Genomic DNA, 26,513 nt, shown 5'->3' with positions numbered 1-26,513 from the left:
TAGAAATCTTTTTGAGAATATTTATGTGTTATATTTATATATATTCTCCTCTGTTGTACAAAACTGTAATACCAATTTGAAAGAAAGCTTTCTATTATCATTATTCCATATACCGCGCGACGAACCCGCGCCACGTTTTGAAGAATCAAAGCGGGGAATTTATACGATGAGGTATATGATTGACATGTGTATCAATGTCCTTGTCTTTTAAAGTTGGGGGGCGTAAATCATTAATGAATTAAGTCAGTAACGGTGGGAGACAGCAACCCTCCAACCGCTCCAGTCGCTCAAATACCCATTTCCTGGGTCAGTCGGCACAACTCTGGTCTATCGTAAAGTATAGGATGTTAAAGTCGATTTCATTCGAAAAAATCGAAAAGATATCATCGGAATCATTGTCGTAAAGATCGGACAGATCCGTAAGGATGATGGATAGCAGTGGTGATAGTAGCAATAGACTCGTGCTCGACGATATCCGTGAATTAATTACCGAAGATGAGCCCAACGTAGAGATTGATAGTTTAGAAGAAGAACTAGGATCGGGACGAGGAGATAACTATACTTCGATGTTGTATCGGATTCGGGCAAAGGGGCGTAAACTGTTAAAAAACAAGGAATACATTAATTATGAGTGTGCTATCATTTACAAGATATTGCCGGAATCCAAAAAACGTCGTGAGGCATTTAAAAGCGAGTTACTGTTCAGGAATGAAGTCGTATTTTATAAACATGTATGGCCCGCGTTGAATAGGCTACAATCGGACGGTAGAAAAGTATTCAGCGGAGTACCAAAGATATACGCCGCTAGAGCCGATCTTATTGCTATGGAAGATTTGAGACAAAGAGGTTTTAAAATGGCAGATAGACGGAAAGGATTAAAAGTGGAGAATCTAGAGCACGTGTTGAAGTCTCTAGCAGGTTTTCACGCGCTTAGCTTGACATTAAGAGAATCCAGGTAAATATGTCCGGTTAATTAAATGTAGACATAATAAATAAATTTAACTAAACGTAGCAACATAAGAAATATTTCTAAATAACTCGAAACAATTAATCAGATTTTTCTAGAAGTAGACTAAATATTTAAGAATCGTTGAAAATATAATAAAAAGAAATTTCCTTTTTTGTGTATATATACTTAACTTTGTTTCGGTAGCCTCGTCTCTTGGTTTTAATGTAAAAAGATGTTACTTTTTAAAGGCCGGAAGAATTCGCGAATTTAATGAATCCGGAACATGATCAAGCTATAAAAGAAACGTTATTTCGACGAGATAATGAAGATTGGTACCGTCAGTATTATCGCGTGGCCGTGAATAACGCCATCATGATGGTGTCTGAAGCACTTCCTTCGCACATGGACTATAGAAGACAGGAAGTAATGACGAAGTTGCAAGCTTTCCTAAACGAGGACGTATTTTTTCGCACTATGAGCGAACTCGTTTCCGCGCAAGGACCTCTTTCCGTATTTTGTCACGGTGATTGTTGGACCAATAATTTCCTCTTTCAGGATGAACCAAGCTCAGATACAGAGGTAAATATTTTATTTTGTAAGAAAAGTAAATTAGAAAAGCGCAATACACATTGCATGTCTGGTAATATCTACAATAAAAGGTTGCATGTATTCAATAAAAGATGATTACCGTCAAATGGTGATAATCATCTTCTTTTTTTTTTTTCAGATCATTTACGCGAGATAACGAAACGAGAAACCACTTTTGTTGTTCCATACATTTTTATTATATAAATTTATAAGATTCTTATATGATTTAAATGTTTTTTCCATTTGCGATCTTATTAAAAAGACTCCGATTTAGTGAAAGTGATCACACCTAGACTCATGTAACCGGTCGTAAAGATTCTTGCATTATGTATAATTACGTCTAATTAAGGTAAATCAATAGATAATTAAAGATAATTAAATGTCGACTCTTTTAGAAAAATCAACATTTAATTATCTATTTGTAAAGCAAAATTACATAATGCCCGAAAGTTAAAAAAAATACGAAAAATATGTATAATATATAACAATTAACATATTCGTACTTAATTCTTTTTCAATCATTTAAGCTTGTTTATCCACTGGGCAGAACATATTTAGACGACCGTTTAAATAATACAAACAAATATATGATGCAAGAATATTTACCCCGCAGTACAATCTATAAATCACATTCGAGACTGACAATGTTAGCTATCACGAATGTGAAATGCGTCTCACTGCGAAACCTTCTAGACTTGATTTTTAATACTGTGCTTCTGCAGGCCGTTTATCTAGTTGATTTTCAACTGACGCGGGTCGGTTCACTCGCTCTTGATCTTGCGAACTTGCTATACTGCTGCACAAGTGGTGTTGTTAGGCGGGCTTACATGACACAGCTTCTTCAGCACTATCATTCTCATCTGATGTCCTCCTTGCGCGTCCTAAATCCAGAACAGCCGCCAAAAGATCCATCTATCATGTGGGAATTGTAAGTAAATCGTCGAGATTCAATCATATGTATAACAAAACTATAATAAATTCATTGCTTACATTTTATAAGTAATTTATCATTTAATCGAAAAGCTTACATGCAAATCTAATATCAAATTTTTTTTTGTAATAACGGATATGTTGTAAATTTAAAAATATAGGACGGTTTGACTATCTTTTTAATATTGTTGTCTATTTAACGATTGTAGATTAAAAGAAGAGATGAGGAGATGTGGACGTTTCGGATTGGGATTGGCGTTGGACATTTTACCGATTAGTACATGTGCCAGTGACGAAGCACCGAATCTGTATGAAGCAAGTAGCACGGAAACTAGCGAGGAAAAACATAATACCGCAGGAGCACCACCACCCGGAGGTGCCGAATGTGCCCGACTCATGACTGATTTAGTATTGGAATTGATAGATAACGAAGCTTTGTAGATAAGATGTCATATTAATTGACAATGATGTATGTAATAATATGTATAATATTTATCAAGTGTTTAAGTCTTTTATAATTCTCATAATGTATCACATTGAAAAAAAAGTGATATTCGTTTTGCGAGAAATCTTCCTTTTTTTACGTAGGTATGAAAATAATTTCTTCCCATATATGATTCAACGTAATAGAAATCAAAAATATATATAAAGAAACTTCTGCAAATTATTTATTCCTTAAAAGCACGCAAATGTCTCGAAACCACGCAAAATTATTTTGTATACATAATCGTGGAAACAAAATTTGGAGACAAATAATAGAAAAACGAATAAAAACGGAGAAACGAGGAAGATTCAAGAAACCACGTTAATAATGTATTATATAATAAAAGTGTTGAGAAGGGCTACGAACCATAAGAAAACAATATTTAAATAAATGATATATTAAATATATACTAAGATATATTAAAAGATATATTAAAAGATATATTAAAAGATATATTAAACTAAACAATAATACGAACGACGTTTCGAGCCCGATCGGGTCATTCTCAATGTTAATACAAAGTAATATGTACATAATTTAAATTAATTTAAAATTAAAACGGTTTAAAACTGACGGATAAAAAGATAAAAAATATATGTACAGACTTCTAATAGATGTAAACTGGTCATTAGATCGCATCCTGTCGTTATTAAGCTGATATTATGTCCAAAATGATGTAGCGCGTGTCATTAGATGTTAATATAAAAAGCTCCTTGTTTGACAAAGTCATTGTGCGTAAAAATATTCATTATAAAGGTATCGCAATTATAAGTATTAATTTAAGGTCTATAAGAACGGAGAGACAATGTGTACATTATTATAAAAATATAAGATCTGAGAACAATTAATGTCTGTTAATAAAATCGTATATGGATACTTTGAAAGTAAGTATATAATGTATTATATAATTAGAAAGTAAATAATGTAGTATATAATTTATAAAAGTTTATATGATTTATATGATTTATTATACTACTACATATTTAAAGATTTAAACTCACGAAAGAGTTATGTCTGTTGCGGCGGCGTGTGCGGTGGCGGCTGTTGCGGTTGAGCCTGTGGACTTGGCGGTTGCTGCTGTTGTTGCTGCGCACCAGGCGGTTGCCATGGTGGATGTTGTTGATTTTGTTGCTGTTGTTGCTGCTGTTGCTGTTGTTCTTGAGCCAGTCGCTGGTGGGCCTGCTGTCGCGCCCTGAATTCGGCCGCCTTCAACTGCTCGAGGTGGAACTGCTGCCGCTCGGTAATGAGTTGCTGCCGTTGATACTCAAGACCCTCGCGTTCACGCTCCATCGTGGTTTCCAATTCCTCGAAGTGACGCAACTTGATCTCTAGCTTTTTCATTTGCGTCTCGACTAGTAACGCGACCAATGACTTGATTTTACGTTCTTCCACAGCTGCTAAATGTTTGGCTTTAACAGCCGCAGCCGCTAGCGCTGCCGCCGCCGCAGATTGAAGCTGAGCGTCTCTTACAACCTGTAAAAAAAAATTAAGTTCAAACCCACGGTATTCCTCCATCGCTTATTTAAAAATTTCGATATTTTCTTTTTTATAACATATGCAAATTAATTCATGTCACTGTGATATTTACTTTATCCTTCTTCTCCTTTGCTTCAGCAGCCTCTGGATCAGTGGTGGACTTTGCGTCCTCTTCGCCCTCTTTCGTTTCATCCTCTTTCTTGGTGACTTCTATCTGAGATGGTTCAACATCCATAGCGTCTTTAGATTTATCTTGATCTTCTTTCTTTGCTTCGGGAGTAGGAGCTGTGGAATGAGGAGAGCTAGCCGCACCCGCCGGTACGGATGGAGTCGCGGTAGAAGCTGATGTATCATCAGGTGGTTCAGGTGGTCCTGTACCAGCGATGCCCGATTGCGCCAAACCTGCCGCTGGATCATATTTACCTATATAAAAATAAAGAATTGATATTTATTATCTATTTAACAATTATTATGTGTGCATTGCCTTAAAATTAAATTATAAGTTTCTAATTTATAATATACAGTTAGAAGAATTACCGTCGGAACTGGCACTAGCTTGAACGTTTCTTAAATGCTGGTCCAATAAGGCAGCTGGTACTTGATCCTTTATCGCGGCAAACTCTTCCATAGCTGCCTTTGCTGCACTCGCAGCTACTCTAGGATCCACGACCGATGCAAGGAAGGCAACTGTACTCATAACAGGATTACCAGCTTTCGAGAATGGTACGGGTTGATAAGCCAAAGGGCCCAATCCTTCGGGCCCGCCTTCTTCCAGATATGGATCCTCTATAGGTAAACGTAAGAAGTGCAAGATACACTCGTCTTGCGTTCTCGACCCCACATGTTCGCATACTTTGTTCCAGTCGTCCTTGTGCAATTCTAATCCTTCCAATAGTAGAAGTGTCTCCTGTTCTGTCCAATCGCGAGTGGCACCCGCCGCTTGCTTGTTTTTCAGTACTGCCGGTTTCCTCGAATACTGATCGATTTTCAGACCGAAGTTTGCCATTGCGCCCGCCGAAGCTTTTTCTTCTGCACCCAGGGCACCCGTTATATTCGGTTTTTTCTCCAAGTCGAGCAACATCTTCGCAGCGGATGGTTGTGGTGTTTTCGGCGGATTCGGATTGACTGGTGCCAAACCGGACGGCGTGTCCGACAGAACATGGAAATGTGATGTTGGTGGAGGTCCCATTGGTGTCGGTCTGGACTCTGCGTCTACCTGATAGTTAATGAGTCCCCATTGCTCTAAAAACGCGTGCACGCGCATAATCGCGCATACATCTCCGGCTAAATTCCGCCTGTAAAAATGTTTTCATACATAAAGGAAAATCATCCTTTTTATTTTTATATTTGACAATAAAAATTATAATTTTACATACATACATTACTAAATATAAATTAAATATATTACCTGCAAGCGGTCGACGTAATATATTCAGTTGGATTTAATCGATAGGTATCGATCATAAAATTCCGATAAGCAAGATAAATTTCTGGAGTCTTGGACTTATTTTTACCGTTGAAGAATTCTGATAGAGCTCGCTTCTCTATGGTATGAATCGAATTATAATCAAACCAGGCAGAGTAGCTAGGAACAACGATGTGATGCGTTTGTTCCGTCACATTATCTTCCGGTTCATCACCTTTGCCACCTTCGCCTCTTTCTTTACTAGTATCTCTTTCTTCTCTATCTTGACCACCTTGAGAGCTTCCTTTATCTCCTGCGATATCGACAGCTTTTAATTCGGAATTTACTAAATTAACATTTAACTTTAAAAACTTTTTTAATTATTGATCTGACGTTAAAAATATATATTGCGTTACGATATTACATCACTGATCTAAGTTTCGTTATTTAGATTTCTTTGTATACCTTCCATTTGTTCATCAAGATCGGTCAAGTTGCCAGATTTAAGAGGTTGAAGCTCGCTGTCTTGCTTTTTACTACCGGTAGATGCCAATGTGGAGTTACCCGTTGTTGCATTACCCTGACCTGTGATTGTTGGATTCGTGGGCGTAGCGACCACCTCGACAATACGGGGTTCAGCGGGCGGATCCTCCATTCCCTGAGTCAAATCTTCCTCTTCTTCACCGCCACGCGATTTCTTCGGAGCCGTTGCCGATGACGCGGAGGAAGCACTTTGGATACCTGACGGTGCTCTGCTACTAAAAACGACAACGTACGAATTCGATGATGAGCAAAGTTCTGTGTAAAATTTGAATTTACTATCATAGATGTCCATACCTCTTACGTTTGCCGAGTTTTGGAGGTGGGCTGGGCGATCGTTTCCTCTTAGGTTTTTTCGCGGGTGGTGGATGAGATGGTTGTGCCATCAAATCTTCCACCGAAAGCCTGTATTTGTGTACTCTCTTCTGACCGTTATCATCTACTTCATAATCTTCTTCGTTCATCCACTCATTATATTGATCCAAGTCTAACGCCCATGTAGCCGATACTTTATACATTGATCTAGAAAGATTACATTTATTTAATATATTAATTTAACATTTATATATGAATTAATAATGATAAACATAAGTAGAGATATTTTACCAGCAACACTTTCAACATATTATACTGGTAAACAATATCAATTAATTTGAACTATTAATTTCTCGATAATTAACTTCCACCAGTTATAATATTTACATTAAAAGATTATTAATGTCTAAGTACCTTGAATTTGTGTTTGTGTAAGTTCCTTCGGGATAGTCCCATGGAAGATCCACTGTTGACCAGGAATCATAGCTGTCTGGAAAGTAGTACCAATGAATTAGAACCGATCGTTCGCGTCTCATACATGGTCGTGCGTATTCCTCTTCCATCGGATCTACTGGAGGATAGATAATGTGTGTAGCATCTGTCTCATTTTCCACGACAGTACCCTGATGCTTTCTAACTACATCTTTTACTTTTGCAGCCGTATTCTTGTCAACATCCGGTCTCACGAATATACTTGGTACAGTCATACATCTATTCTGTATTAAAGCACGTTCCGCCGCCATCAGCATGTCCACTGTACGATCCATACGGGATCCTGACTGTAATAATATAATAATAATAATAAACTAATCAGTGAAAAGCTTTATGTTTATGTAACCTTATGAACAAGAATATCAATATTATATAAAAAAAGATATTTCTCTGAAAGATATATATATATATATATATATTTAGAATAAGTATTGATCAATTACTTTTCCACCAGGAAAATCAAAACGCCTCCATCCTTGCTCTTGCTTAAAACGATAAGCAGTAGCTAATATGTGACACACACCACCACCAGGCTTAAAATCCAGGAAGCATTTCATCTGCAAAAATTAACTCGTCAATAATTAATTCAGGTACATTATTTCTTTATTAGTTGCATAATATGCATATTTTACATACTGGAAGCCTAGTCATAGATGGCTTTGATACATTTTTGCCAAGGTTATCCTCCTGAAACTGCAGAATCTGTACCAGCAACGTGGCTAAGCTCTTATTAGTGGGCGGATCCGTTTGTACATACTATAAGGAATCGTAAACAAAAATATGAAACACTATACATACTATAAAGAATCATAAACAAAATTATGAAACACTCATATAATGTAGTACTGAAAATTAATAATATATAAAAGTTTGTATATAAATACTATTCTTTTATTATTAAGTGTACATTTTGTTGAGTTCTCACTTATTACTTTCGTCTAAAGATATTATATATACATATATATGTGTATAATAAAAGTGATAAATTGAATAATTGGTATACTTATTAAAAATGTATATGATATTACTGATTTCATACACATTTCACTGTACATACATATGCAAACATATATCAATAAGCGATAAATAAACAGTTATAAACAGTAATAAATTTCACAAATATGTACAGTCATCAGGATGATTTTCACGTCCGCGTCAGTGCTATAAAATATATTAGGACATTTCTCGAGAATCTTGATGAAATTTATTTTCTCAAGAATTTTATCTCTAAAAAAACACAAATTACCGACGTGAAAAACTATGATCGGCGATAATGCGTTTCGCGAAAGAGAAAGCAAAGCCGCACGGATGTACCGCAATGAGTTTACGACGCCGGGTGGTATCCATGTTCGAACAAACGAGCGTACCTTCTTGCAGTTCTTGAGCAGCCACTGCTTAACACCATCAAGCTGGGTAAGAACTTCTGGCGCCTCGAAGAACTTGGCGTTGGGTCCGCCGTCCTTTTTCGGGCCTAGCGACAGCATCTTTCATAGAGTCCCGACGACGAAACGCGACGATTTCGATCACGATGCAACGCGCCGAGCGCAAACATGACACGCCTCTGAAGTTGGCTGTGGATGCACTGGGCGAACGTCCATCGCAGCGAAAAATACGTTATCGATGGTACAACAGTAGCGTGCGGTATTAATTATGTACGGCGGAATTTTGCTGACAGACGCGCAATGATTTTACAATATCGCAACGCCTGCTTTACAAATGCAAATTTGAATAAATATCGGAAAATAACTTGATTCGCGTGACGCGATGGTTGGTAGACGCGTTCTAAAACATGGCTGCCGTGCGAATATATATAATCGGTCCACAGACCAACAGACGTGAACTTAGCCGCTATTAGTATATATATGATACATAAGATGAACTGATGCTCGATGCATTTTAAACTAATCGAATTTCCTAAAATAAGAGGATTTTGGCAATAGCATATGGAAAAATGTGAACAGCCTAAGTCAAATGTGTTCGAACAATAAGCGAATCGACTAACCATAGTTGATAATTATTAAAAGATTACATAAAGATCATCTTGAACTTTCGGTTGATTGGTTGAGTCGCTTGGTTATGTTTTTTTCGTATGTCATGACTCTTTATGGCTCCTGCACACTGGACGCGGAAAAGCTTACCGCGCGGCAAAATGTGACGCGGTAACCAATGAACATGTAGGAGCTGTAGGCCAGAATCAGACTACGCGTTGAAGATTGAGGTTGAAGATTGAAAAATTCAGATTTGACCAATCGAAACGAAAGGAGCTAAAATTTCTCTGTCCTTATTGGTCAAATTTCAATCTTCAATCTTCAACCTCAATCTTCAATGCGTAGTCTGATTCCGGCCTAAGCTTATTGGCTACGCGTCACATTTTGCGGCAAGCGTTTCCGCGTCCAGTGTGCAGGAACCATTAGGGTGATTTTGATCAAACTCTAACTTAAAGTTATTAATTTAATCAGAATGGCTTAAAACCAAATTTCTGACTGTTTCATTCATATCTTTAATGTAATTTCTTTATCCATATGTTGAAAAAAACAAGGTCTGTTCTTTTTAACTCAACTTCTTGCGTTGTTCATTCTTTTCTCTTTTTAAATTAATTGAAGGTGAACGGCCCTTAATTGTGATTGACGATTACTGATTACTTTTTAATCAGTTAAACTAAAGTTAAAGCAAAGCAATTACTTTATTGCTGATTGATTGAAAAGTAATGACCAATCACAATCTCGCGACTGCTAGTGTGATTCAATGGGTGCGTTCAGCAGAACGTTCGTTTTGCAACTATTGTAAGTTTCCTTCGCGCTAATTGGATCATACTTTTAGATCTAGAAGAATGGTCCTATCTCAGCAGACAATCATAAAACGGTTGCAAAACTGTTGAGTCTGCTGAACGCAGCCAATGAAATATAATACTATTGGAACGAGCGCGGCCTCTTACGCCATCTTCGTTAACAGTGATCCGAGAGAGAGCGTTCCAAGTGGTATCTTTATACTTTTCCAACCTGCATTCAGTTATAATTGCGCATGTGCAATAACTATTTTAACATATAATGTTGAAAATTTATTTACATTATATAGTGTAAACTACAAGATTCCACTATTAGTGTATCTCGTACACTAAATTCAATTTCAGTAAAATTATTAAACATATCACTGCGCATGCTCTGACGCTCGACGCTGCCATGTAAAGGCACCTTTAGATCTACTCGTCGAGCAATTAAACATGATTGGTTGGATCCACAAGTAAGAACCAATTATGCTCATTCGTCTCGGTATGCCTACTAGTCGTTTTGTGGGCTTGAACTCGTCCAATGGCTATGTTTACACCGTGCATTTAGGCCGCGGCCTATACAATAGATGTCCTTGTTTATCCTGTAGGTTAAACAAACACACCTATCGTATAGGTCGCGGACTAAGCGCGGTGTAAACGTAGCTAATGAGAGGTACGACGGTCACGATCGATTTGTTCGTCGCTCGAGACAATTAACTCCGGCGGAGCGAGAAACGCTGGCTAACCTTGAGAGAAACCAGGCCTATTTTTAATTATAAACAAGCTCATTCCTTCGCTCGATCTTGCGTCACATCGAGATACATGGAGCGCCGGATCAATTTGTGTCGTATTTTCTACTTTTAAATATAAAATATGAACACGTTTTTATTTAACATCAATTATCTTTTCTTATCACTTTCGCTTACGTACAATCGATAACTATAATGATATTTATGCGATTTTCTTTCTTTCTTTCGTATAATTAATTTTTGTCATCATTAACGAAATTTTTACGTAATGTATTCCTAGCTAAAGAAGATCCAATATTATTGAATAAATACAAACGCAACAACATTTATTGATTAAATACAAACGCAGATTTGATTGCTCGCCATTGCACATTACACCCGTTCGCGCGCGTTGTGTCAAAATGTCGATAATTATAACTTGTAATTCTGTGCGCGAGAGGAAAAGAACGGAAGAAAAAAAAAACGGATGATAGCTTCATTGTGTTACCGAGCCCACGGTGTAATGCACAATTGAAACGATATTTTATTCATAATTATTTTTACTTAACCTTTGAGATTTAAATATTTATAGATTTTCACACATTCGCATTCATTTTGAATGGATGATTGATCGTATTATCTATGTTCAAATTTTTTTCCCGTTTCAAACAGCAAATGGAAAAATGTCAAATAATATAAAAATTATAACAATTACATATACATAAATAATATAATTGATATAATTTATATTGTATATAATACAAATATGTATAATATACATATATGTATATATTATGTATATATTATTTATATATTTGTATATATAATTGTAATTATTAATTTGTACATATGTATATTAATTTGTATTAATATAATTTGTATATATATTGCTTACTATGTAAGCAGCAGCTAATTCAACACGTTGATTTCCTTACTGCTTAAACTTTTTTTGTGTGCCATTGCCCCAATTGAGAATCTCGAAAAAGAAAAGAAAAAATATAATAGAGTACAGAAGCGCGATTTGCTATACCAACTGATAATAATAACGGAGAGGACATATGTTTACATTTAAAGCGCGCCGTGGTGTTGCGCCACTGTGTCGGTCGCGCGGTTGCGCGGACAGGACGGTCCGCGGTCGCACCGTCGCACGCGAGACGCCATATTGAGAGGGGTTGCAAGTGTCGAGTCCGAATGTGTGACCTGTGGTGTTTACGCGGTTCCGGGTAAAGGCCGTGATACAGTTGCGCATCGATTCCGTGGCCGTTGCCTGGAATACGGTGCGTCCAGGTGCGTCGTGTGGCACCGAAACGGGCGTAGCGGCGCTGTCATGAGCGGCAGCGACGGCGAGGACGGTCGACTCGAAAAGAGCACCACCACCACCACCGCCACCACCACCGTCGCCACCATCACTGGGGAAAGAGACATAGCCGAAGCGATGGGTGACGACGGCGGTTCGACAGCGACGGCAGTGAAACTGCACTCCAACGATATTGTCGCTGTTGACAGCTGCACCGATTTCGCGTGGACACTCCGGGACACGGACACGCTGAGCGACTACGAGAATGGGGACGCCCGCGTGTTCCCCGCGGTCGCGGACTATGATCCCACTGGGGTACGTCGTCCTCGTTCTGACGTTTTGCACGAACCGAATGTCGGCGATGTGGTCGAGCGATTTAATTTCAACAAAATAATCTTTATAATTTAAAGACCGACGCTCGTCGTAACCTGAAATCTCTATCAAAAGAAAACTGTTACCTTCTTGAAGTAAAAAATTTTATTGTAAACTCAGTCAGCTGTGAGAATTCCTTTTCTTTTAATATTATACATGTACATAGGTGATATATTATTCACATGAAAACAAATGTTTGTTCATGTTATGTTGTACAGCAATTTCCTTTGTCAGTTATTCTAGAATTAGTGTCTTAGCAGACTCTGAATAATATATCAGTTAATACTGTTTGAAAGAAATTTAAATGACAGCTGACGAAATAAAATTATAATAATAACAAAGACAAATGTCTTGTTTATGTAACGTAAATATTTCATATTATTATTAAATTGTTTTTATAACAATATACTATAAATAATAATACATACTTGGCATATACTTCTATGACATGAATAGACATAGATAGGCCTAATCTCTTTAATTTAGATGAAGAATTCCTAATAATAGTAATTTTTCAATATTTATGCCATTAACAAGAATCTTGATTGATTTTGCAAATTAAATGGTTAGCTTTGTACTGCTTCCTTGCAGATACAGATTCTATTGCATAAATAAGTTTACTCCATCAACTTTATTTATAGTGTGGGACGACTGATCAGCGTGTGATTGACGCGTTTATCAGAGGCGCAAGAGCGGCTGATGAAGATCGTCGTAAGTCGTCTTTAGTGAGCACCGATGCGCTTGCCAAGCTGTATTCCTCTGCAACAGCTATGGATAGTCAGTCACGTCTCGGAAAAGAGTCGTGCTCCTGTGATAATACTGACTACAAAGCTAAACGGTAAAGTCAGCAATTAGAATCTTAAGAAAGAGAAGCAAGAATGTGGCATTAATTGAAAGTATCTTGTGTATGTGCAGAGACATGTTCAGAGAAGAGCTGCAAAAGGCTATGAACTTTCAAAATCTATGGACAGAATTACGGCAGTACATACGTACTGACTTTAACGTTGCTTTAGAAACTCATACATATAACTCTCCACAATCTCATCGTGGCAAATTCACTAACGATATGCACAGTACTGTTATTCAGTAAGAAACTTTTACATTAAAATTCTTTGTTCCATTATTGTTAAATGAACCGTTATGTAACAGTTTCTTTCGTTATAGATTATGTAAAAGAGATTCTCACCAACTTTTCATGAGATTAGTGAGCCAAGCGCAAGAGTTTGTGATAGAAGTAAAAATTCGTTTGTTTGCTCTTCTACACGATCGTAGCGTGAATTTAGCTGAAATTTTTCTTACTGGTTAGTACTATTTATAAACATAAATTTCAAAATATCTATCATGAAAAAATGTAAAATTTATCTGGATTTCTTATAATACAGGTCTCTTGAATGACTATGACGCTCTTGTATCGACAGCGATTATAATTTCTGAATTAGTAAAACCATTAAAAAAGTGCCTCAACTTCAATTTGACGTGGGACTGCTTTATCAAAAAGTTATATCAGATTTATGTATATAATGATGCTTTAGTGCAAAACAATTTACCTACGTTTATTGGCCAGGTAAAATATTATATTTTACTAAAGAAACGTCCAATGACATTTACGACTTGGTAAAGCTAAACGTACACATTTGCATTTATAGTTGAGGAAACTTCTACCATTGAAAGGCTCCAAATACCAAGCTCTCGTTCATAGGTATTTATCTTTCGATGACGAAATGACGAGAATCGGTAATTTATGGCCTGAGACAGAGCCATGGATGGATAAATATAAGTAAGTTGAAGAACATTATATTATTTACGTTATTATTTCCAACATCTCAATGAAATTGAATAGTAAAAGATCGAAAAATAGAATTGTTTAAACAAAATATGGTTTTAGTGCAGAACAAGCCGTTCGTATGACAAGACTTAGACAAATTAGAGAAGCTTGGGAATTGTTCACAGCAACACGTAAATTTATGGAGCGCAGTATGTTAAATAAAACATCTGATATCGGAAAGTAAGATGTGCTACATAGAAAAAAATCAAACAAATTTCTTTTCCAATGATTTTCTCTAATCTATTGCAACAAATTTTTCAGTGAAATGCAAGAGATCCATGGACAATTTTCATCGCTCATTGCACATACATCTGGAAGCGATAGTCCACCTTTAAGTCCAGTATTAGACTTTAGCTCAGATTCTATAGCTATGCCATCCAGCATAGAGATAGTTCAAATATTGTTAGATGATTGGAATAAAGCTCAACATCAAAAATTAGCAGATATAGCCGGGGCATTGACTGCCACCGAAGTAGATGCCACTGGACAAGGCGATTCTAATTGCTACGATTATACACGTGCAACGTGTCAGCTGGCACAATATGCCATCAGATCAGTGAGGTATGTCATATAGATATGTAAAGAGTCATTTCGATTTTTGTTTATTTGTGTGATCGTGTATCAATAATTCTGACTTGTTTCAGAACTCACAATGACGACTCGGGCGACATGGAGAATGGGCTTGAGAATAAAAAAGAATGCGAATGTTATACGTGCAAAGAAACTGGAGTAAGTCATACGATAAAGAAATTATATTTCAAATCATATATTAATTTATTAATGATTGTTTCATCTTTTTGTGTTTTTAACTCTTTAATATTCTTTTTGTAAATATATATAATAAAAGTAAATTAGTAGTTTTCACTAAAGTAAAAATATATTATTTATTTAATATGTACTTCTAATATGAGTCTGAAATCTTTTAAATAAAATAAAAATAATTGTTATGTATAACTTTATATTATGATTATACTTTGTATAAAATTTCTTGAAAGTAATTTATACTGATAATTTTTTTATAGGATACATATAAAGACGAAAATGTCGAGAGGGACGAGATAAATTCTCTTCCATCCCTTAGTAATGGATTTCTAGGTGAGCAAATAAAATAAATTAATAATGACAGAGATGTCTCAGAGAGATAAAAAAATAATTACATGCATTTTTAGAGATACCCGCAAGTTGTACGCAAGTTAAAAAGATAATAGATAATTTAAATGATGAGGACAAAAAGAAGAAAGAATCGGACGTGCGTGACACTTTACATAAGTATATCGGCTCAAAGACGCCTGAGTCGGAACCTTGTCTGTGTGTTTATCAACACGCACAAGAAATAACGGAAAGGAAAAAGGAAATTTTAGAAAGTCCACCTTGTCCTTGTCTGTTAAATTCGAGACGCAAGTGGGATATATGTCCTTGCTTGCCTAAATGTAAGTGATGTAAAAAAAGATTTTTTATTGGATTTTTATTTATTATTTAGCTTAGTAAATGATATAATGTTTTTGAAAACAGCCATACCTGAAACGGTCGTAGCGAATGGTCGTCCCAAAGCAACATCACCGACTTCTATCGTAAAGGCTAATCCAGAACCAAGTGAGAAACTTGTAAAGACTGCTGCCACGCAACCTGCCCAAACTCAAATGAGGCATTCTACAACACAAACTCACAATCACACTATGCATCAGGGTAGGTATAAGTAGCGAGTAATTCCTCTATTGTATCCCCCCCGTCATGTCATCGTCAATTTCTTTTCTACGTCTGCCATATTTATTATGTACACCTCTGTACATGTACATCTTTTCTTCACACAATCATAGATAACACTCATTCACACGGACTGCTTCCAGATCTGACGAAAAACACAGGTCCGTGTTCTCACCCTAGACTTCGCCCACTTAATCATACACCGCATGCGTGCCACAAGCAAGCCAATGTCGAGCATATCAAGAGAATGTCATGTAACGATTGTTAGTAAACAACGGATATATATATTATGTATATCTGTTAAAGTTATATTTCTTATTTGGACGTTACATTTTAATTTTGTGTTTATTTTAGTGAGTTCAGGAGATGGTGACTGTTCGGATTCAGGGAGCAGTCAGGGAGACTCATGTTCTACTAGTAGTTCCGTACAGAGAGATGCTAATATAAGACACTGCGATTGTTGCTACTGTGAAGTCTTCGGTCACGGAATGGTGAGTAGATATTAAAAAAAAAAAATCACGTGGAGACGTTCATTCAATTTGGAGAGTTGCGACTATTGATAAGTGTATTTATTGTTTCTAGCCATCGGTTGCGCCAGTGAGTCGAAACTATAAGGAAATGCGGGAACGACTACGACAACTTCTGACGAAAAAAAAAGCGAAAAAGTGTAAGACTGTTGCAGCTGGATGTAGCCCACAGAAAAGTCCATCGGAATCGTCAATTCCTAACGCTAATTCTGAATCCAAAACCGTGACAAATTCGATTCTCAGATCAAATACTCCAATTTCGACGACATCTACAACCCAGTATGATCAACGAGATCAGCGAGATTTAGAGGAGTTGTTGGAGTTTATCGAAGGTAATCAAAGCGGAAAGAAAGACAACAAGAAGGCTGAAAAGAAAGCGAGGCAGAAACAACGAAAGGTTTGTTTAAGAACAAATTATGCTGTACTATATATATTCCGTATATAATTTTATATAATGTTAACTAATGTTAATTCTTTTGACAGCTTGAAGAAAAATTGAAAAAGGACAGACAAGAAGTAGAGAGACAAAAGTTAATAGAATTACAAAAAAAGACACCGGAGGTGACGATTACTGTTGTCGACCCTCAAAAACCTGTACCTCAAAGATTATTGCCTCCATGTAATTTACCGGAGGTTTCCATTTTGCCAACGTCGTCATCAGTATCTTTACCTACGATAAAACCATTAAATAATAGAAAAAAGGATAAGCAAGAAGTTTGTAGCAATAGTAGTAATAATTGCGGTAGTAATAGTATTATTAGTTTGAGTAATAAGACAAAGACAGTGTCTGCAAATTCAAATGCAAAAAATAAGAGTATTAATAGTACAGAAAAGTGCGAAGCACGAAATATGAATTCTACTCAAGGGAATAAAAGTAATGCGAAGGTTGATAGCAATAAAAGCAGCAAGCTATCAGCAAGTATTAATAATGTTACAAAAAACAATTCAAATAATAATGCCAATAAGTTATCAGATGTCGATTTACTCGACAAAAAATTGACGAAGAAGGAAAGGAAAAAATTGAAGAAGGAAATGAAGAAACTGGAAGAAGCGAAGACAAAAGAAACTGAAAATACCACACCTACAGAATCTCAGCCACAAATAGTTACTATTAGAAGGGAGATAAATTCGAACAGCGCTGAACCTACAGTCACGATCACTCTAAAAGGCCAAACTCCAGCTGAGGATAAGGTTTTATTTACGTTGGTAAATGGACAGACTAAAGAACCTTCTCATAAGTCGGAACAAGAACAAAATCAAAGTAACAACGGAAAAAAGAAAAAAGTCAAGGCGACTAACAACAATAATCCCTTGCAACAGGGAAATAAATTACAGCAATCGAATAATTCGAAGCAACAGACTCAAATTAAAGCCAATGACGGTAAGAATTTGAAGCAACAGGTAAATAACGAGAAGTCGAAAAATGGTAAACAGGTAGACGAGAAGAAAGTTCAACAGCAAAATGTCAATGAAGGCAAAAATTCCAAATCGAAGAAAGATAAAAAAAACACAGAGAATAAGGAAAATGTCTTGCAGCAACAAAATACGGTAAACAAAAGTAAGAATCAACAAAACGTTAGCAACAAAAAGCAGAATAAAGCGAGTACTCCTCCTCAGACTCCAGTGTCACAGAAGCAACAGCAGAATCAGGTTATAAACGAATCCACGATTAGTAAAAAAACAAAAAAACAACAAGATAAAAATCTACAGTCGAACACCAATAAGAGCAATAAAAATAATAATAATGCGAATAATAAGAACGTATCAAATAAGAGTGATTCTCAAAAAAATAATGTAAATAAAACGAATCAAACTACTATAAATAAGCAACGTATACCCATGGAGGTCCAAAATACGTGTTCCGAACGAGTTAGTTCGCCATCGCTTAGTAGCCAGTTTAAAGATATTGGGCCAAATTCCAAGATCAACATCGAAAATCTTAAGTTACCACCGGGCATCACAATTACGAAGGTCGACGCGCCGCCAAAACCGCTTCCAATCAAAACGGCTCCTTTGCCAAAACCAGTGAATCCGCCTAAGCAAACTACCATTATCGCCGCGCCGATGAGCGGCGTTCAGTCCAGTTACGCGAGTCCGCAGGGAGGTGGAAATGTCATAGTGGTGGACACGGGCAAGCTCAAGCAAGATCTATTACCGAAAGCCAACGAGAAAGGTAGGCTGTAATTAGTGTAGATAAATGAAAGAAGCACATGCAAAATCGGTTTACGAACTTAATGTTTTGCTGTGAATAAGAGAATTTAGTAATTTTTATTTCAATTTGCGATATTTAATTTTTAGTATATTGAAGTCTTCAATCCAGGAAAGTAAATATATTTTTTATTCATGCAATGATTTTAGAAAATAAAAACAATTATAATTAGATCTTTTTATTATAATTGCATGATTTTTTTTAATTGATTAAAAAAAGTTTTTATTCTATTTTGCAGGCAACTTGTATAATAAAAACAACCACGTTCTTGCTTTATGAAGAGCTAATGGAATTCTTTAAACAATTAAAATGTTATTTATTAACAATCATTGGAAGTATCTTCAAAGATTTTAAATTTCTAAATGCTTTTTCCCCCGATATAAAATGTTCATCTTTTAGTCAATGTTTACATTATTTTATATATTTTCAAGGTTTATATTATTTTCATCAATATTTTATACAAATTTAATTTTTTATTTTCTCTATATAGATTCATCGAAAGATTCGCAGCCTCAAAATACTACTACCGGTAAAAAGAAAAAGAAAAAAAATAAGAATTCAGCCAATTTGGGCAACACGGCGGTTTCGTCGCCGGTGCAAAATAACGACGCGTTCGTGAATGATCACATGATCGACGAACCGGCGAGGATACTGCACAATCCCGGAACTAACATGGTGACTATCAGGAACCCATCGTTTGGACCAATGAAAGTGCCACCGACACAGCAGGCTGCGATCATTAAAGTTTCGGAGAATGGCATGGTGACGATTCGAAGTCCAGCTCTGCAACAGGCGATCAATGCGGGCTTGACGTCATCACCTAAACCAGATTACATAGTCAAGGGCGATCTATCATCGTCATCGGCGGGTAGAACGACGACGAATGATTGCGGTCAGCTGAGCGTGAAACACGCCAACGGTGTCATATCATCAAGCCTGGCGGAATTGCGCAGCCGATTGAGCGCGCAGTCAGATTGCACATCATCCTTGTCCGAGCTCGCCAATATCCAGATCAGCCAGATGACGAATGGCCAACCGATACCAGAGAACGGCATCAATCTCAAGGGTACTAGCGTCACCCTGACGAAGGTGAGGCCCGAGGCAACGAGTATGGAGGACGCGCGACAGGTATCAGCGAAGTGTACCGCGATGAAGGAGGCGGCGATAAATGCTATTTCGGCCAACGGCGGCGGAAGCAGTGGCAAAAGCAAGAAAAAGAAAAAACGCGGAAGCGGCACGGGACAGTGCGGAGATGACTTGGACCTCGTTGGTGAGAAACAACAATAATCAAACTTTAACATGTAAATCTGCTTCTTTCATTTTGTTTGTTTTCTTTAACATACGTTATACATTACACAAATACATTAAACAGGCACGCATCCTCCCCGGGTTGTTTCTCACGTTCGCAGCGGCTAGATCTCGTTTCTTTCTTTTATGAAGGAAACTACCCATACGTATCTCCTTTGGACGCTTGTAGGTTCATCGCACTATAAACGATTTTGTTTCTTTCACTTCGTGCCGTCAGGAGAGAGCATTGCCCCACGTTAGGATACTATGTCGTCTGCTAGGTTAAAAGATTTTTGAGATATCAAGTATTCGCGAATGAAAGAGAAAAAAGAAAATGGAAAGGAGAGGAAGAGATATTTTCGAGAGTTGATTTCTTGAGGAGATCGCCGTAGGAAGAAAAAAAGGCAAATGGTCAGTGATCTTCTTTTTTTAATTTTTTTCTGATCCACAAGATTTGTTCCAACAATCCAAATCACTTTGCTCTTTTTTTAAAGAGTAGTTAATTGTGTCTGGATGTAGACGCAGATTTTTGCGGTCTTTATTTTCTTTCTCATTTGAATGCAGAACGTGAGGCAGTGCCATCTCGATAAGACGCCGTGCAAATATATAAAGATGAACGAATGTATGATGGAAAGATAGGGGACGGGAGAAAATCCATACGTAATACAAAATTATTTTAAATCAGGAACTGAATTCCGAAAATAGTGTCAGCGGTAACTGTGTATTGGTATTGCATTTTTATTTTGATAAAACTGCAATTAGGAACTTGTAATTATACTGGATTATTAGAATATATAATCAAAAAGTGTTCCAAATTTATTCAAATATATATATTTTTAAATATAATGATAGAGAAAATTTACTACAGTTTATTGGATCTGACAGCATAGAATTATATCAGTATTATATAATAATAACAACAACGTATAACACTGAAAAGTTACCTGTATATTAGTATATACATTGTATTGATTTGTATTGAGTTAGTTTTATCGTATTAATTGATACAATAAAATGTATTATAAAATATATATATTTATATTATATTTTATATTTGTTATGTATATATTTTTTTATAATATATATATATATACAATATAAATATATAAAACCGAAAAATACTGGTATAAAATTATATACGATATTTTTATTATATCTTTTTCAATCGCAGTTTTAACCGAGATCGACCGACGAAAATTAATGGACAAATTACTCGATTTGTATTGACAATGTAGGGGTCGTCTCATTGTGATGATGATAGATACACGAATGTGATATACGATGTTTTTTAAATCTACTGATAATATTAAATAAAAAAGCAAGTTATTTTTTTTCAACGTTATACTCTCTTTTCCCCTTTATCAGATTAGACGTTTCCTAAAATGCTGCATGAGTATGGGTAGTCACACTTATTATTTTTTCTTTATTTCTTGTGAGTAATATCTTTATTAATGACAGCGATGAAGAAAGTTAGGAAAAATAAAACGAATATTAACAATTGTACTGGTAATGAAGCATAACAATTCTAATAGAGTACTGTTGCTCACGTGGGTTGTCGTCATTGAGAAGTGTTCACAAACCCGACATGGATATTTCGTTGATTTTATGTTGCTCCACGAATGTGCGTGACGAATACCTCGACATTGTCTGGACGATATCCAAGACGTTAAACACACGTTGACATAGTTGTCGCCCTTTTTTCTCATCTCTTTATACTTCTACTCACACAGTAGACAAGAGAAAGAGAAGTAATGCACAGCAGATTTTACCAATTATTGTCGCACTCGCAGGCGGGCTGTCGGTGTATCCAGAGTATTGAGAGCGTGTCTTTTACAGAGGTATTCACGCCCAAAGATATAGACCTCGAGAACGACGAGGAGATGGATGATGATGAGCGCGAGCTGGAGGCCTTCAAGCGATTCTGTCTGCAATCAGTACCGCCGCTGCACAAGGAGAAGGTCAATCTCAATATCAAGGACATCGTGCTGAAGAAGAAATCATCGTCGTCCTCGTCGTCATCCTCGTCAACATCGTCGTCGTCAGCGGCGGCGGCCGCTGTAATAGCGGCCAATTGATTTGTACAATGATTTGAATAATTCTGCGTTACCATCCACGATTACTGCCATTTTCAATGAATCGACGTGCGATCTAGAACGCAATTGCATTGCGAACGATTCGTGTCTTTGTCGACATTGTTGTCGTCATCGATTCTGGGTTTTTACAGAAAAACAAGTATGTAATGCCTTCATAGATAAATATTTAAATGTTAGCGTATTAGAGTGAAGGAACGGAGTAGGAACTCTGAACGACGACGGCATGGTCGTATAACGATCAGATGGTGTCATTGTATATGTATATCGTTAATTGTAATTAGAGATATAAGTTTCCTTTGCGACGAAACGATAAGTTTCTTTCGCGAGATGTCGTTCAAAGCATTGTTCTAGACGAGGTTAACGGCATTTGTAAAAATTTGATCTCGCCGACACTTTAGGACTAAGTACAGTTGTAAAGTTAAACGCGACAGTGTTGTTAAAAAGTGTCACGAGAAGATACGCTGTGTTTGCAGTTTTGCAAAGTCTCGCATCGGCGAAAATTAGAGAATTTGCGTCATTCGACGCGAATACACACACGTAGATGTGCGTGATAATAGATAGATGGACGTATACATTATTCTCTCTTCTTTTTTTCTGTTTTTTCCCTTAAATAAAAATAGTTGCGCGTTTGTATCTACTTAGAACGTCTATGTATCATCTTTATGTGTCTCTGTATCTACATTCTCCTTGTAGGAGTAGCCTGTATTCGTATAAATAGTTAAATTAGTATAGGGACGCACACCGAGAAGGTTTATATATAATATAATTCAACAAAAATGTACGTCGCAATGTTTCTTATTGTATTGTAATTAAAGTACTTTTTATACGGTAAATAAGATGGGCATGTGGGGCGACAATCTAATTTTTTTTAGTGTATATAAATTCCCTATATACACACATACTACGAAAAGAGAATCAATATCAACATACATATGTACGTGTGCATGTGCGTATATGTATATATGTATTATGTATACATACATATATATAAATTATAAATCACTGCCACACATTATTTATCATGTCCTTATTGTCTCGGTAATTTTTCAAAAAAAAAATAAAGAAAATAGTTTATACGGAATGAATTTGAATTAGGATTAATTGGAATGTTGTAATTAAATTAGACACTTTGAAAAAAAACTTTACAGCGTATCTACTTTGCAAAAATGCACACGCATATCATAGATATACCTTATTTAAATCTTTATCCAGATTTTCCATCTCCTTATTTAAAAAATGTAATTTAAATGTTTTTTTTTAATATGTATAAAAAGGATTATAATTTTTTTTTTTATAGTTATCTTTTAAGCATATACCTATTGTTGGTTATAAATTTTTAAGTGTTTCATTTTTTAAGCGGCATTATGCCGCTAGATGTCTCACGAGTGAATTTTTCTAACATCAATTTCATAGAAAATTGTTCTTTTTTCGCGAGATATTGATAATAGGGTCTTATTTGTAAAAATTGAAATGTGTAAAAAATTATAATTAATTACTTTATACGCTTTTTATTAACTTAAAAGTAATTTAAAGTGATATTAATAATAGGATTTTTTATTAAAAACGATTAAAAGTGCTTAAAAAATGAGTGGGGAGTGAACGCAATATGATTGGCCGTGACGTCACGATTCAGCAGAGCCCGGTAAGTTTAAACGTTGTAAATACATACTTCATGTAAATGACACATACATAAGATATATAAACAAAACAAATGTGATATTTAACGGATCATGCGAATTACTAAGGGTGCGTTCCGTTTCTTGCATGATGCGCATAATGCATCTTTTATCCTTGTTATTCACCGAATGTTAAACAAGGATAAATGATGCATTATGCACATCATGCAAGAAACGGAACGCACCCTAAGTAATCAGTTACAACATGGCGAGAAATATTACAGGTTTTGTTAAAGCTCAATCGGATAATTTACCAAAATTAAACGTTTTAATGGTTGCTGACTTTTTTAGTGAAAATGAATTTTTTAACGTGGCAGAGACAAGAGGTGTTAAAGCTAAAAGGTGTTTACACACTTTACATACATTCAATATATATAAAAGTTTAATATAGTTCCACAATCAATATCTGTATTTTACAGGGCTGAAGATAAAGATTATGGTGATGCAGCTGTGGGATACGTTGAAGTAAAACGTGAAGGTAATTTCTGCCAAGTCCGAGGGAAAATATGTCCTGAACATAGAGTAAATAATAAACCTTACTCTGTATCGATGCTTGTTAACGAAGAGATAGACAAGGTCGAATATGTTCGATGCGAAGACTGTGCAGCTGTAAGTATTACTGACGATCTGTAAGTATTACATTATTTATTATATTCACATATAATGTAATTCGATAATATTAATTTTTATTTGAATGATACCAATATTAATAACATTAATGTTGCTTGCATCTGATGTTTCTCGATGAGGCTGGCAAGCAAATTTTGTCGGCATAACTCCATTCTTTAAGCGAATGAGTACGTTTGGAATGAACCTGACTTGCATGTAATTTTCAACATCCTCCTCTAACTGCAAACATAAAATCAATTTATTTTGAATTATTTAGGATTAATTTATTATATTTTAGGTATATGACTTACATTGAAATGGTGTTCACAACAAAACAAACTACTAGTCAGCGATATAGTTGAAGCATCAGTTCGGCCTGAGATTTCGAACCATTTTCTTCGAATCTCTCCTTTTGGCACTGACAGGAAAATTGTTGATGGAGAACAGATATTGTTTTGAGTGCATGAAGGCACAAAACACCACTTGTAATTTCTTTTTTTCTCTGCCATTACTCGTTTCTGCAAATTTTCTGCCATTTCACATCGGTTTATGTAAATTTTAAATCAACTGTCAACAACAGCTGTCACCGACCTAACCTAACTTATTTTAATAAAATAGTGAATATTTAGTCATAAAAAAATTATATTTATAGATTTAAATTATCTGCATTGTTCATAAGATCCATTTATCAATATTAGCAATACTCATTTACGGCCAAAAAATTATTAAAAATTATTAAAAAACAGAGGAGCGAAAAGAAAGTGTGATTGGCTTATAGCGTGTGACGTCACGATTCAGCAGGATATGGCGCGAATAAATGAGCGTTCAAAACATACGTGATTTTTAACTTATTAAAAAAAATTATTGATTGATTTTTAGTAACTTTTGTTATTGTAACTTTTGTTTTTACGGGTAGAAGCATTGTTTTAGATAAAAAGAAAATATTCGAGGAAGACCCTATTGAGATAACTTTTGGGACAATTAATTCGTATAAAAAACACATCAGTTTCCGTTTATATATCTTGAACCATCTCTGTTTATTAGCATTTAAGCAACAGTTATATATAATTACACTTAAAATTGATGATAATTTCAACAATAATAAATAATAAAATCTCTGAATTAAATCTCTTCGGATTCTTTTTTCTGTTATTTGCATAACACAGAGAAAAAGAGAGAAAGAGAAATATATTTAATAATACGGGGTACTTTCTGAATTGTTTTACTTTATGAAAATCGGTCGTTACGAATAAAGACGTAATAAAGATTATTTTCGCGCGTGTTCTTTGCTATGTGAACGTGTCTGTGTAAATTGCATGGATTTGAGTTTCCTATATTTAAACATTCGTACACGCTTTTCGAAAAAATCTCCAGGAATTAACAATCTAAGCTTGCGGTCGTGTGCGGAGGAGAGAGCGTCACAGGTGTCATCGACGAAAGCGATCGTTCGATCGATTGTATCGCCGGGGTATGTTGCTTGATCAACATGTGCCGTAACGATTGCGCCTCCTCTCGAAGAGTCACTATCTGCGCCTTTAAGATTGCATTCTCATGCTCCAACATCGTCGCCCTTAATGCAATCTGCGAAAATATAGAGATACACGAATTAAAAACTCCAAGCGGAACAACATAAATTATAATAACATCAAATAAATGACATTAAAATGAATCGCGACTGATTGAAAAGTAACTTTTATACCCGTTTTATACCAATGTAGATTAACTTTAACCTCAGTTTTTTTATATATGAAAAATTACTGTATTCTTTTCTAATTTTTCGAATTTAAAAAAATGAAAAGCAAGTTAAACCAAGGTTAAAATTTATCTACAGTAGTAGAAATGGGCATTAGAAAAAGATAAAGAGTAGTTGAATCAACAAGATTAAAATTAAACTATATTGGTAGATGCGGGAAAAAATTATTAGTAACCATTTTAAAGCCATTTTGATGATATCATCCTAATGTTATGCCCAGACAGCACAGAATACCACCTTGATCAAAAAGTTCCCGGAATTCATTCAGAAAATTCAAAATACAAGTTTATTCATCAAAAGTGATATTGTCCCCTTCAAAGTACTCCCCATCGACTGCAACGCACTTATGCCAGCGCTTGATCCAGCTCTCGAAACATTTCTGGAACTCTATTGTCGGTATAGCCATCAGAGCTGTCTTTGATTTTTCCATTACCTCCTTTCGGCTGTTAAAACGCGTTCCCCGTAGTGGTTTTTTGACTCGATCGAA

General features: G+C 35.8%; 5 protein-coding genes across 10 annotated transcripts in view; 2 read left to right on the top strand and 3 right to left on the bottom strand.

Moving 5' to 3' along the window:
* The first annotated feature begins 97 nt into the window (after positions 1-97).
* On the top strand, positions 98-2,913 carry LOC108730960 (uncharacterized). Its single transcript, XM_018460965.1, has 4 exons — positions 98-955; positions 1,198-1,528; positions 2,260-2,465; positions 2,677-2,913. The coding sequence occupies exons 1-4, from the start codon at positions 426-428 to the stop codon at positions 2,906-2,908; spliced, it is 1,299 nt and encodes a 432-aa protein (XP_018316467.1). The 5' UTR covers positions 98-425; the 3' UTR covers positions 2,909-2,913.
* mor (SWI/SNF- related protein mor) lies at positions 2,372-8,977 on the bottom strand. Of its 2 annotated transcripts, none has more exons than XM_018460962.1 (11): positions 8,547-8,977; positions 7,816-7,935; positions 7,623-7,736; positions 7,102-7,466; positions 6,670-6,894; positions 6,298-6,590; positions 5,836-6,145; positions 4,965-5,722; positions 4,540-4,850; positions 3,953-4,424; positions 2,372-2,449 (listed from the first exon to the last, which is right to left on the bottom strand). In XM_018460962.1, exons 1-10 carry the CDS (start codon positions 8,661-8,663, stop codon positions 3,960-3,962), a joined length of 3,078 nt encoding a protein of 1,025 aa, XP_018316464.1. In that variant the 5' UTR covers positions 8,664-8,977; the 3' UTR covers positions 2,372-2,449; positions 3,953-3,959. The 2 variants fall into 2 exon arrangements, with proteins under 2 accessions (XP_018316464.1, XP_018316465.1); XM_018460963.1 differs by lacking the exon at positions 2,372-2,449 and adding an exon at positions 2,699-2,773.
* Positions 8,978-11,846: 2,869 nt separating this feature from the next.
* On the top strand, positions 11,847-22,118 carry LOC108730976 (uncharacterized). Of its 4 annotated transcripts, none has more exons than XM_018460990.1 (18): positions 11,847-12,286; positions 12,985-13,181; positions 13,259-13,429; positions 13,508-13,644; positions 13,726-13,907; positions 13,990-14,120; positions 14,229-14,348; positions 14,430-14,729; positions 14,813-14,897; positions 15,191-15,263; positions 15,338-15,598; positions 15,681-15,854; positions 15,986-16,135; positions 16,227-16,363; positions 16,455-16,796; positions 16,883-18,572; positions 19,099-19,878; positions 21,732-22,118. In XM_018460990.1, exons 1-18 carry the CDS (start codon positions 12,002-12,004, stop codon positions 21,968-21,970), a joined length of 5,454 nt encoding a protein of 1,817 aa, XP_018316492.1. In that variant the 5' UTR covers positions 11,847-12,001; the 3' UTR covers positions 21,971-22,118. The 4 variants fall into 4 exon arrangements, with proteins under 4 accessions (XP_018316492.1, XP_018316493.1, XP_018316491.1 ...); XM_018460991.1 differs by having other exon boundaries at positions 14,813-14,909; positions 16,016-16,135; XM_018460989.1 differs by having other exon boundaries at positions 14,813-14,909.
* A 1,764-nt stretch (positions 22,119-23,882) lies between these two features.
* On the bottom strand, positions 23,883-24,898 carry LOC108730977 (uncharacterized). Of its 2 annotated transcripts, none has more exons than XM_018460994.1 (3): positions 24,585-24,898; positions 24,379-24,513; positions 23,883-24,291 (listed from the first exon to the last, which is right to left on the bottom strand). In XM_018460994.1, exons 1-3 carry the CDS (start codon positions 24,807-24,809, stop codon positions 24,064-24,066), a joined length of 588 nt encoding a protein of 195 aa, XP_018316496.1. In that variant the 5' UTR covers positions 24,810-24,898; the 3' UTR covers positions 23,883-24,063. The 2 variants fall into 2 exon arrangements, with proteins under 2 accessions (XP_018316496.1, XP_018316497.1); XM_018460995.1 differs by having other exon boundaries at positions 24,209-24,291; positions 24,366-24,513.
* A 673-nt stretch (positions 24,899-25,571) lies between these two features.
* Positions 25,572-26,513, bottom strand: part of LOC108730978 (cell death specification protein 2) — a 7,242-nt gene continuing 6,300 nt past the window's right edge. The window contains exon 4 of the mRNA XM_018460996.1: positions 25,572-25,854. Within this exon, the coding sequence (XP_018316498.1) occupies positions 25,651-25,854 (204 nt within the window). The 3' untranslated portion in view covers positions 25,572-25,650. The remainder of the gene's footprint in view (positions 25,855-26,513) is intronic.

Source organism: Mycetomoellerius zeteki, unplaced genomic scaffold (assembly GCF_001594055.1).
Source record: "Mycetomoellerius zeteki isolate Tzet28-1 unplaced genomic scaffold, Tzet1.0 scaffold98, whole genome shotgun sequence".
Taxonomy (NCBI): Eukaryota; Metazoa; Arthropoda; class Insecta; order Hymenoptera; family Formicidae; genus Mycetomoellerius; species Mycetomoellerius zeteki.
This window is presented reverse-complemented; position numbering and strand designations above follow the sequence as displayed.

What these genes read in the sequence shown, in the direction of transcription:
- mor (XM_018460962.1), bottom strand. Translation starts at nt 8,663, where the DNA reads ATGCTGTCGCTAGGCCCGAAAAAGGACGGCGGACCCAACGCCAAGTTC. An exon ending in TACACAAACACAAATTCAAG is followed by an intron (nt 6,895 to 7,101) that starts GTACTTAGACAT and finishes TAATCTTTCTAG; the next exon opens with ATCAATGTATAAAGTATCGG. An exon ending in AGCTAGTGCCAGTTCCGACG is followed by an intron (nt 4,851 to 4,964) that starts GTAATTCTTCTA and finishes ATTTTTATATAG; the next exon opens with GTAAATATGATCCAGCGGCA.
- LOC108730976 (XM_018460989.1), top strand. Translation starts at nt 12,002, where the DNA reads ATGAGCGGCAGCGACGGCGAGGACGGTCGACTCGAAAAGAGCACCACC. An exon ending in CAATCACACTATGCATCAGG is followed by an intron (nt 15,855 to 15,985) that starts GTAGGTATAAGT and finishes ACACAATCATAG; the next exon opens with ATAACACTCATTCACACGGA. An exon ending in GAGAATGTCATGTAACGATT is followed by an intron (nt 16,136 to 16,226) that starts GTTAGTAAACAA and finishes TGTTTATTTTAG; the next exon opens with TGAGTTCAGGAGATGGTGAC.
- LOC108730960 (XM_018460965.1), top strand. Translation starts at nt 426, where the DNA reads ATGATGGATAGCAGTGGTGATAGTAGCAATAGACTCGTGCTCGACGAT. An exon ending in TTGACATTAAGAGAATCCAG is followed by an intron (nt 956 to 1,197) that starts GTAAATATGTCC and finishes TACTTTTTAAAG; the next exon opens with GCCGGAAGAATTCGCGAATT. An exon ending in CCATCTATCATGTGGGAATT is followed by an intron (nt 2,466 to 2,676) that starts GTAAGTAAATCG and finishes TAACGATTGTAG; the next exon opens with ATTAAAAGAAGAGATGAGGA.
- LOC108730977 (XM_018460994.1), bottom strand. Translation starts at nt 24,809, where the DNA reads ATGGCAGAAAATTTGCAGAAACGAGTAATGGCAGAGAAAAAAAGAAAT. An exon ending in GTTGTGAACACCATTTCAAT is followed by an intron (nt 24,514 to 24,584) that starts GTAAGTCATATA and finishes TTATGTTTGCAG; the next exon opens with TTAGAGGAGGATGTTGAAAA. An exon ending in CAGATGCAAGCAACATTAAT is followed by an intron (nt 24,292 to 24,378) that starts GTTATTAATATT and finishes TAATACTTACAG; the next exon opens with ATCGTCAGTAATACTTACAG.